The sequence below is a fragment of the Oncorhynchus nerka genome, linkage group LG12 (assembly GCF_034236695.1).
Source record: "Oncorhynchus nerka isolate Pitt River linkage group LG12, Oner_Uvic_2.0, whole genome shotgun sequence".
NCBI lineage: Eukaryota > Metazoa > Chordata > Actinopteri > Salmoniformes > Salmonidae > Oncorhynchus > Oncorhynchus nerka.
In genome coordinates, this window is record NC_088407.1 from 5,160,543 (window position 1) to 5,172,523 (window position 11,981).

Consider the following 11,981-nt stretch of genomic DNA (forward strand, 5'->3'; position numbering starts at 1 on the left):
CATTCATAACCCTATCCCAGACCTTAACCATTACCTTAACCATTCATAACCCTATCCCAGACCTTAACCATTACCTTAACCATTCATAACCCTATCCCAGACCTTAACCATTCATAACCCTATCCCAGACCTTAACCATTCATAACCCCCCATCCCCAGACCTTAACCATTCATAACCCTATCCCAGACCTTAACCATTCATAACCCCATATCCCAGACCTTAACCATTCATAACCCTATCCCAGACCTTAACCATTCATAACCCTATCCCAGACCATTCAACCATTCCCTATCCCAGACCTTAACCCCCTAGACCTCCATTCAGACCTATCCCAACCATTCCCTAACCCCATTCATCCCTATCCAGACCTTAACCATTCATAACCCTATCCCAGACCTTAACCCTATCCCAGACCTTAACCATTCATAACCCCTATCCCAGACCTTAACCATTCATAACCCTATCCCAGACCTTAACCATTCATAACCCATAACCCTATCCCAGACCTTAACCATTCATAACCCCTATCCCAGACCTTAACCATTCATAACCCTATCCCAGACCTTAACCCAGACCTTAACCATTCATAACCCTATCCCAGACCTTAACCATTCATAACCCTATCCCAGACCTTAACCATTCATATTCATAACCCTATCCCAGACCTTAACCATTAACCATTCATAACCCCTATCCCAGACCTTAACCATTCATTAACCTTATTCATAACCCTATAACCCCATATCCCAGACCTTAACCCTTAACCATTCATAACCCTATCCCAGACCTTAACCATTCATAACCCTATCCCAGACCTTAACCATTCATAACCCTATCCCAGACCTTAACCATTCATAACCCTATCCCAGACCTTAACCTTAACCATTCATAACCCTATCCCAGACCTTAACCATTCATAACCATTCATATCCCAGACCTTAACCATTACCTTAACCATTCACCCTATCCCCTTAACCTTAACCATTCATAACCCTATCCCAGACCTTAACCAACCCTTCCCATAACCATTCATAACCCTATCCCAGACCTTAACCATTCATAACCCTATCCCAGACCTTAACCATTCATAACCCTATCCCAGACCTTAACCATTCATTCAACCCTATCCCAGACCTCCCAGACCTTAACCATTCATAACCCTATCCCAGACCTTAACCATTCATAACCCTATCCCAGACCTTAACCATTCATAACCCCAGACCTTAACCATTCCCCTAGACCTTAACCATTCATAACCCTATCCCAGACCTTAACCATTACCTTAACCATTCATAACCCTATCCCAGACCTTAACCATTCATAACCCTATCCCAGACCTTAACCATTCATTACCTTAACCATTCATAATCCCAGACCTACCTTAACCATTCATAACCCTATCCCAGACCTTAACCATTCATAACCCTTAACCCAGAGACCTTAACCATTCATAACCCTATCCCAGACCTTAACCATTCATAACCCCTATCCCAGACCTTAACCATTCATAACCCTATCCCAGACCTTAACCATTCATAACCCTATCCCACCTTAACCATTCATAACCCTATCCCAGACCTTAACCATTCATAACCCTATCCCAGACCTTAACCATTCATTCAGACCTTAACCATTCATAACCCCATTAACCCTATCCCAGACCTTAACCATTCATAACCCTATCCCAGACCTTAACCCTTCATAACCCTATCCCAGACCTTAACCATTCATAACCCTATCCCAGACCTTAACCATTCATAACCCTATCCCAACCATTCATAACCCTATCCCAGACCTTAACCATTCATAACCCTATCCCAGACCATTCAACCATTCCATTCAACCCTATCCCAGACCTTAACCATTCCTTAACCATAACCCTATCCCAGACCTTAACCATTCATAACCCTATCCCAGACCTTAACCATTCATAACCCTATCCCAGACCTTAACCATTCATAACCCTATCCCAGACCCCATTCCTTAACCATTCATGACCCTATCCCAGACCTTAACCATTCATAACCCTATCCCAGACCTTAACCATTCATAACCCCATATCCCAGACCTTAACCATTCATTACCTTAACCATTCATAACCCTATCCCAGACCTTAACCATTCATAACCCTAACCATGCATAACCCTATCCCAGACCTTAACCATTCATAACCCCCTATCCCCTTAACCATTACCTTAACCATTCATAACCCTATCCCAGACCTTAACCATTCACCTATCCCAGACCAACCATTCATAACCCTATCCCAGACCCATTCATAACCATTCAGACCTAACCCCTAACCATTCATAACCCTATCCCAGACCTTAACCATTCATAACCTTAACCATTCATAACCCCATCCCAGACCTTAACCATTCATAACCCTATCCCAGACCTTAACCATTCATAACCCCTATCCCAGACCTTAACCATTCATAACCCTATCCCAGACCTTAACCATTCATAACCCTATCCCAGACCTTAACCATTCATTCATCCCAGACCTTAACCATTCATATCCCAGACCTTAACCATTCATAACCCTATCCCAGACCTTAACCATTCATAACCCTATCCCAGACCTTAACCATTCACCTTAACCATTCATAACCCTATCCCAGACCTTAACCCTATCCCAGACCCTTAACCATTCATAACCCTATCCCAGACCTTAACCATTCATGACCCTAACCATTCCCCTATCCCAGACCTTAACCATTCATAACCCTATCCCAGACCTTAACCATTCATAACCCTATCCCAGACCTTAACCATTCATAACCCTATCCCAGACCTTAACCATTCATAACCCTATCCCAGACCTTAACCATTCATAACCCTATCCCAGACCTTAACCATTCATAACCCTATCCCAGACCTTAACCATTCATAATCCCTAACCATTCCCAGACCTTAACCATTCATAACCCCTATCCCAGACCTTAACCATTCATAACCCTATCCCAGACCTTAACCATTCATAACCCTATCCCAGACCTTAACCATTCATAACCCTATCCCAGACCTTAACCATTCATAACCCTATCCCAGACCTTAACCCTATCCCAGACCTTCATAACCATTCATAACCCTATCCCAGACCTTAACCATTCACCCTATCCCAGACCAACCATTCATAACCCTATCCCAGACCTTAACCCCCTAACCCATTCATAACCCTATAACCATTCATAACCCTATCCCAGACCTTAACCATTCATAACCCTATCCCAGACCTTAACCATTCAAGACCAACCATTCATAACCCTATCCCAGACCTTAACCATTCATAACCCTATCCCAGACCTTAACCATTCATAACCCCTAACCAACCATTCATAACCCTATCCCAGACCTTAACCATTACCTTACCCTATCCCAGACCATTCATAACCCTATCCCAGACCTTAACCATTCATAACCCTTCATCCCATCCCAGACCTTAACCATTCATAACCCCCAGACCTAACCATCCCAGACCTTAACCATTCATAACCCTATCCCAGACCTTAACCATTCATAACCCTATCCCAGACCTTAACCATTCATAACCCTATCCCAGACCTTAACCATTCAGAATGAAATGTGATGTTTATGGACAAACGTGAGACTGTGAGAGCTTGTTGGTGTTCTTCCTCATTACCTAATTTTATTTTTTTTTTTTTTTTTTTTTTTTTACCAGGCAAGTCAGTTAAGAACAAATTCTTATTTTCAATGACGGCCTAGGAACAGCGGGTTAACTGCCTGTTCAGGGGCAGAACGACAGATTTGTACCTTGTCAGCTCGGGGATTCGAACTTGCAACCTTTCGGTTACTAGTCCAACGCCTAGGCTACCCTGCCGCCCCTAATCCAGGCGAGAGATTGGTTGATTGATCATTCGAATGACTGGTTGATTAATATATTTGTCTCATTCTGGGGACATTAAATGATAAATGCGAATTCAGGTGAGCCTTTTAGATGTGATGGACACAGACACACACGCACACACACGCGCATACACACACACACACACATACCCACACACCCCCACACACACACATGCACGCACGCACACACACACACACATACCCACACACACACATACCCCCACACACACATACACACACACACACACACGCACGCACGCAGACACACACAGACACGCACACACGCACATACCCACACACACACACTCTCTCTTACCCTCTGCCAGTTCATCCATAGAAGTGATCTTCTTGATCCCGTCCACCGTATAGATGGCGCGCACGCCCTGAGGCAGGTGCAGGTTGTCCGCCAGGGACCGGGTCAGCTCCATCAGCAGCGCATCATATGACCGGAACCTGTCGTTAGAGACCGCATACACGAGTCCCTTGAAATACCTGTCCCCATTCCGGTAGAACCTGACCTTCTTGGCACGTTTCTCTGAGGTGAGAGTCTGCAGAGTGCGCGTGCGGTAGTAGCTGCAGTTGGCGCTGTGCGCGGGGCTTGGCACCAGGCTGCTGCCTCTCGAACCGGATCCCCCGCCGGTAGAAGCACCAGTGGAGCGAGTGGACCGGCTACGGCGAGCCTTGTCCCGTTCATCGAAATGTTCCAGCTCGATAGTCTTGTTGAGAGACATCGCGGTTACCGTTAACTATGGATTCACACAGATTCACAGTTATTTTCTCCCGGTTACCGAATCTTTTATTCCATTGTCGTCATCAGCATGTGGTAGAATGAAAAGGGATCCTGGTAGCAGCCTAACCGTCTTATCTATTCACGATAATCACAACTCGTCAGTCAGTCAACATCCCCTTATAATAGGTTACACCGGGCATGGTCTGTAGCCTAGCGATTACCGGTTCCTTGTTAACCCACTGATGCTGCTCCTGCTGCTGCTACGTGAGCATGTTCGGTTGGCGGTTTTACTGTAGCCAATAGCGGTCCAGCCCTCTTCCGAAGGTCTGTCTGTCCGTCTGTCTGTCCGCCGCTGGGGCTGGGCGGTGATGATGAGGTGCGTATAGAGAGAGAAACGGGATCCAGCAACGTCACACCGGCATTTTACTGTAGCATCATCATCATCATCATCATCATCTGACCGGTCTATTGTAGCGTGATGCTGAAGAAACGGTGTAGGCTATTTTCTAACCTATCAATACACTACTCTAGAGTGCATCCCACGTCCACATGACAGGCAACTTCCTTGTAGACTAAATGGAGAAATTGTAGGTTAATTCTATAATCAACCGTTGTAGCCTAGGACATTGTTCTCCGTCAGACAGTATATGTTTAAGTAGAATAGATGAATACTAGGACATTGATTTGTCTTGGACTGTGGATTAACAGCGGATGTGTCTTCACGGTGGGAATCGGTTGCTATGGGCTCGCTCTGCCACGTCTGGTTCGATATTCCTGGGATTCGCGAGTGTTATAAAAAAAAGGAATCCAGGAATCCCGAATAATCCAAATTTAGGAAGCAGAAACGTCACCAACCAACCATCGATGTTTTAATTTCATTCCGGGCGTGCGACAATTTCTACGTTCTGCACACGCGCGATCGGTGCCCAACCGCAGGGTTGCGACAGGCGCGAGACAGCGTAGCTGCGGAGAGAGCGAGACAAAGAGCGTCCTGCGTGATTATCACAACCCAGTCCTATTCTCTCCCCGGTGCTGTGCTAGTATGAGGGGATAGCGAGTTCCTCTAGCAGGTGAGCAGAGGACCCAAACGTCTAGCGCGTGCTCCCGGGGAGAAGGAGGAGAGGAGGAGCCAGGTTATTTCCGGGTCCTAGCGCCGGTATTTCAATCATTAACCGGTCTACTACCTCATCGGAAGCATAATTATAACAGACTTCACATCGTTTTTCCTCCATTGAATGTTTGACAACGTTGGGCTAATAGTAACCGTTCTAAAAACGGGTAGGAAATGACTTCTGATTGGATTCTTCTCCTCATGTTCAAACCAGACCTATAACAATAGCCTCCTGCAGTCACTTAACGTTATGAATTATTAACACCTGTATGTGATGACTGGCCTGTTGTATTCTGACTGACTGGGTGTGGCACAGCAGTCAGAGAGTACATTTATCAGGAGAAGGCCCTGGTCCCACCCACGCTCAAAGACCCCAGCTGTCCGCCCGGCACCGAGGGTTCAGAACCACGGGCCGTGCACGGCTCTACAACCTTAACCTATAATGGTTCAGAACCACAGGCCTCTACAACCTTAACCTATAAGGGTCCAGAACCACAGGCCTCTACAACCTTAACCTATAAGGGTCCAGAACCACAGGCCGTGCAGGGCTCTACAACCTTAACCTATAAGGGTCCAGAACCACAGGCCGTGTACTGCTCTACAACCTTAACTTATAAGGGTCCAGAACCACAGGCCGTGCACAGCTCTACAACCTTAACTTATAAGGGTCCAGAACCACAGGCCTCTACAACCTTAACTTATAAGAGTCCAGAACCACAGGCCTCTACAACCTTAACCTATAAGGGTCTAGAACCACAGGCCTCTACAACTTTAACCTATAAGGGTCCAGAACCACAGGCCTCTACAACCTTAACCTATAAGGGTCCAGAACCACGGGCCTCTACAACCTTAACCTATAAGGGTCTAGAACCACAGGCCTCTACAACCTTAACCTATAAGGGTCCAGAACCACAGGCCTCTACAACCTTAACCTATAAGGGTCCAGAACCACGGGCCTCTACAACCTTAACCTATAAGGGTCCAGAACCACAGGCCTCTACAACCTTAACCTATAAGGGTCCAGAACCACAGGCCGTGCACTGCTCTACAACCTTAACCTATAAGGGTTCAGAACCACAGGCCTCTACAACCTTAACCTATAAGGGTCTAGAACCACAGGCCGTGCACAGCTCTACAACCTTAACCTATAAGGGTTCAGAACCATGGAGAACGCTGGATTTAGGATACATCCCAACAATCTCTCCTTCCTCCTGAAGTGTCCACTCGTTCACTACTCCCTACAAATGTAAAACCATTAGATTGGTGTAGTCATGGGCTAGAAGGAGTGTCCGTTAACCAATCATTTCTAATGTCTCCTAGAGTGTGCACTTGTTCACTTCCCTTCATGGATTTAAGAGGAAATGATTGGTTAACATAAAACTCATTCTAGCCCATGACTACACCAATCTAATGATTTTACATGTGTAGGGAGTAGTGACCGAGTGGATACTTCAGGAGGAAGGACAGATTGTTGGGATGCAACATTACAGACTTCTGTGTTTTAGTCCCCTTTACATTATATATTGAAAGTTTATTTTTTATTTTTTTTATTGTTGCTTCAATAGAGTGATCAGGGATGTGCAACTATAATTACCCTTCACGGAAAATACATTAGTGCATCACATTAGACCTACAAATGGCTTCGTTTTTTTCATCCGATGATAACAGAAGTGCAACGCTGTTTGGCTGTTTGGCAGCCACACAACTTACTGATAAGGCAAACATTTTTTTTGCAAAAATAAACTATACATGGTCGTCATATTTCAAGTGTGTTCGGCCTATCATAGAAATCATGTAGCTATATTCTCTCTGATGTTTTGCTTAAAGTTAATCTTTGCATTTTATGGGAGAAAAAAATAGGCTTGGCTACAACGAGAAAAGTACCGGAGAACAGTAGCTCCACATCAGTCAGAGTGCTGATAGAATGATGGAGAACAGTAGCTCCACATCAGTCAGAGTGCTGATAGAATGATGGAGAACAGTAGCTCCACATCAGAGTGCTGTCTGCTGATAGAATGATGGAGAACAGTAGCTCCACATCAGTCAGAGTGCTGTCTGCTGATAGAATGATGGAGAACAGTGCTCCATCAGTCTGTCTGCTGGTAGAATGGTGGAGAACAGTAGCTCCACATCAGAGTGCTGTCTGCTGATAGAATGATGGAGAACAGTAGCTCCACATCAGAGTGCTGTCTGCTGATAGAATGATGGAGAACAGTAGCTCCACATCAGTCAGAGTGCTGTCTGCTGATAGAATGATGGAGAACAGTAGCTCCACATCAGTCTGTCTGCTGGTAGAATGGTGGAGAACAGTAGCTCCACATCAGAGTGCTGTCTGCTGATAGAATGATGGAGAACAGTAGCTCCACATCAGTCTGTCTGCTGATAGAATGATGGAGAACAGTAGCTCCACATCAGAGTGCTGTCTGCTGATAGAATGATGGAGAACAGTAGCTCCACATCAGAGTGCTGTCTGCTGATAGAATGATGGAGAACAGTAGCTCCACATCAGTCAGAGTGCTGTCTGCTGATAGAATGATGGAGAACAGTAGCTCCACATCAGTCAGAGTGCTGTCTGCTGATAGAATGATGGAGAACAGTAGCTCCACATCAGAGTGCTGTCTGCTGATAGAATGATGGAGAACAGTAGCTCCACATCAGAGTGCTGTCTGCTGATAGAATGATGGAGAACAGTAGCTCCACATCAGAGTGCTGTCTGCTGATAGAATGATGGAGAACAGTAGCTCCACATCAGAGTGCTGTCTGCTGATAGAATGATGGAGAACAGTAGCTCCACATCAGTCAGAGTGCTGTCTGCTGATAGAATGATGGAGAACAGTAGCTCCACATCAGAGTGCTGTCTGCTGATAGAATGATGGAGAACAGTAGCTCCACATCAGAGTGCTGTCTGCTGATAGAATGATGGAGAACAGTAGCTCCACATCAGAGTGCTGTCTGCTGATAGAATGATGGAGAACAGTAGCTCCACATCAGAGTGCTGTCTGCTGATAGAATGATGGAGAACAGTAGCTCCACATCAGAGTGCTGTCTGCTGATAGAATGATGGAGAACAGTAGCTCCACATCAGAGTGATGTCTGCTGATAGAATGATGGAGAACAGTAGCTCCACATCAGAGTGCTGTCTGCTGATAGAATGATGGAGAACAGTAGCTCCACATCAGTCTGTCTGCTGATAGAATGATGGAGAACAGTAGCTCCACATCAGAGTGCTGTCTGCTGATAGAATGATGGAGAACAGTAGCTCCACATCAGTCTGTCTGCTAGAATGATGGAGAACAGTAGCTCCATGTCTGTCTGCTGATAGAATGATGGAGAACAGTAGCTCCACGTCAGTCTGTCTGCTGATAGAATGATGGAGAACAGTAGCTCCACATCAGTCTGTCTGCTGATAGAATGATGGAGAACAGTAGCTCCACATCAGAGTGCTGTCTGCTGATAGAATGATGGAGAACAGTAGCTCCACATCAGAGTGCTGTCTGCTGATAGAATGATGGAGAACAGTAGCTCCACAGCAGTCTGTCTGCTGATAGAATGATGGAGAACAGTAGCTACACATCAGTCAGAGTGCTGTCTGCTGATAGAATGATGGAGAACAGTAGCTCCACATCAGTCTGTCTGCTGATAGAATGATGGAGAACAGTAGCTCCACATCAGAGTGCTGTCTGCTGATAGAATGATGGAGAACAGTAGCTCCACATCAGTCAGAGTGCTGTCTGCTGATAGAATGATGGAGAACAGTAGCTCCACATCAGAGTGCTGTCTGCTGATAGAATGATGGAGAACAGTAGCTCCACATCAGAGTGCTGTCTGCTGATAGAATGATGGAGAACAGTAGCTCCACATCAGAGTGCTGTCTGCTGATAGAATGATGGAGAACAGTAGCTCCACATCAGAGTGCTGTCTGCTGATAGAATGATGGAGAACAGTAGCTCCACATCAGTCTGTCTGCTGATAGAATGATGGAGAACAGTAGCTCCACATCAGAGTGCTGTCTGCTGATAGAATGATGGAGAACAGTAGCTCCACATCAGTCAGAGTGCTGTCTGCTGATAGAATGATGGAGAACAGTAGCTCCACATCAGAGTGCTGTCTGCTGATAGAATGATGGAGCACAGTAGCTCCACATCAGAGTGCTGTCTGCTGATAGAATGATGGAGAACAGTAGCTCCACATCAGAGTGCTGTCTGCTGATAGAATGATGGAGAACAGTAGCTCCACATCAGTCTGTCTGCTGATAGAATGATGGAGAACAGTAGCTCCACGTCAGTCTGTCTGCTGATAGAATGATGGAGAACAGTGGCTCCACATCAGTCTGTCTGCTGATAGAATGATGGAGAACAGTAGCTCCACGTCAGTCTGTCTGCTGATAGAATGATGGAGAACAGTAGCTCCACATCAGTCTGTCTGCTGATAGAATGATGGAGAACAGTAGCTCCACATCAGAGTGCTGTCTGCTGATAGAATGATGGAGAACAGTAGCTCCACATCAGTCAGAGTGCTGTCTGCTGATAGAATGATGGAGGACAGTAGCTCCACATCAGTCTGTCTGCTGATAGAATGATGGAGAACAGTAGCTCCACATCAGTCAGAGTGCTGTCTGCTGATAGAATGATGGAGAACAGTAGCTCCACATCAGAGTGCTGTCTGCTGATAGAATGATGGAGAACAGTAGCTCCACATCAGAGTGCTGTCTGCTGATAGAATGATGGAGAACAGTAGCTCCACATCAGAGTGCTGTCTGCTGATAGAATGATGGAGAACAGTAGCTCCACATCAGAGTGCTGTCTGCTGATAGAATGATGGAGAACAGTAGCTCCACATCAGAGTGCTGTCTGCTGATAGAATGATGGAGAACAGTAGCTCCACATCAGTCAGTGCTGTCTGCTGATAGAATGATGGAGAACAGTAGCTCCACATCAGAGTGCTGTCTGCTGATAGAATGATGGAGAACAGTAGCTCCACGTCAGTCTGTCTGCTGATAGAGTGATGGAGAACAGTAGCTCCACGTCAGTCTGTCTGCTGATAGAATGATGGAGAACAGTAGCTCCACATCAGTCTGTCTGCTGATAGAATGATGGAGAACAGTAGCTCCACATCAGTCTGTCTGCTGATAGAATGATGGAGAACAGTAGCTCCACATCAGTCTGTCTGCTGATAGAATGATGGAGAACAGTAGCTCCACATCAGTCAGAGTGCTGTCTGCTGATAGAATGATGGAGAACAGTAGCTCCACATCAGAGTGCTGTCTGCTGATAGAATGATGGAGAACAGTAGCTCCACATCAGAGTGCTGTCTGCTGATAGAATGATGGAGAACAGTAGCTCCACATCAGAGTGCTGTCTGCTGATAGAATGATGGAGAACAGTAACTCCACATCAGTCAGAGTGCTGTCTGCTGATAGAATGATGGAGAACAGTAGCTCCACATCAGTCTGTCTGCTGATAGAATGATGGAGAACAGTAGCTCCACATCAGAGTGCTGTCTGCTGATAGAATGATGGAGAACAGTAGCTCCACATCAGTCAGAGGCTGTCTGCTGATAGAATGATGGAGAACAGTAGCTCCACATCAGTCAGAGTGCTGTCTGCTGATAGAATGATGGAGAACAGTAGCTCCACATCAGAGTGCTGTCTGCTGATAGAATGATGGAGAACAGTAGCTCCACATCAGAGTGCTGTCTGCTGATAGAATGATGGAGAACAGTAGCTCCACATCAGAGTGCTGTCTGCTGATAGAATGATGGAGAACAGTAGCTCCACATCAGAGTGATGTCTGCTGATAGAATGATGGAGAACAGTAGCTCCACATCAGAGTGCTGTCTGCTGATAGAATGATGGAGAACAGTAGCTCCACATCAGTCTGTCTGCTGATAGAATGATGGAGAACAGTAGCTCCACATCAGAGTGCTGTCTGCTGATAGAATGATGGAGAACAGTAGCTCCACATCAGTCTGTCTGCTGATAGAATGATGGAGAACAGTAGCTCCACGTCAGTCTGTCTGCTGATAGAATGATGGAGAACAGTAGCTCCACATCAGTCTGTCTGCTGATTGAATGATGGAGAACAGTAGCTCCACATCAGTCTGTCTGCTGATAGAATGATGGAGAACAGTAGCTCCACATCAGAGTGCTGTCTGCTGATAGAATGATGGAGAACAGTAGCTCCACATCAGTCAGAGTGCTGTCTGCTGATAGAATGATGGAGGACAGTAGCTCCACAGCAGTCTGTCTGCTGATAGAATGATGGAGAACA

General features: G+C 45.9%; 1 protein-coding gene across 1 annotated transcript in view; it reads right to left on the bottom strand.

The window, feature by feature from the left end:
• The window catches only part of LOC115124309 (serine/threonine-protein kinase DCLK2-like), a 70,837-nt gene extending 65,115 nt beyond the window's left edge, over positions 1-5,722 (bottom strand). Inside the window, exon 1 of the mRNA XM_065025994.1 lies at positions 4,188-5,722. Coding sequence (XP_064882066.1) covers positions 4,188-4,602 — 415 coding nt within the window. The 5' untranslated portion in view covers positions 4,603-5,722. The remainder of the gene's footprint in view (positions 1-4,187) is intronic.
• Positions 5,723-11,981: the final 6,259 nt, after the last annotated feature.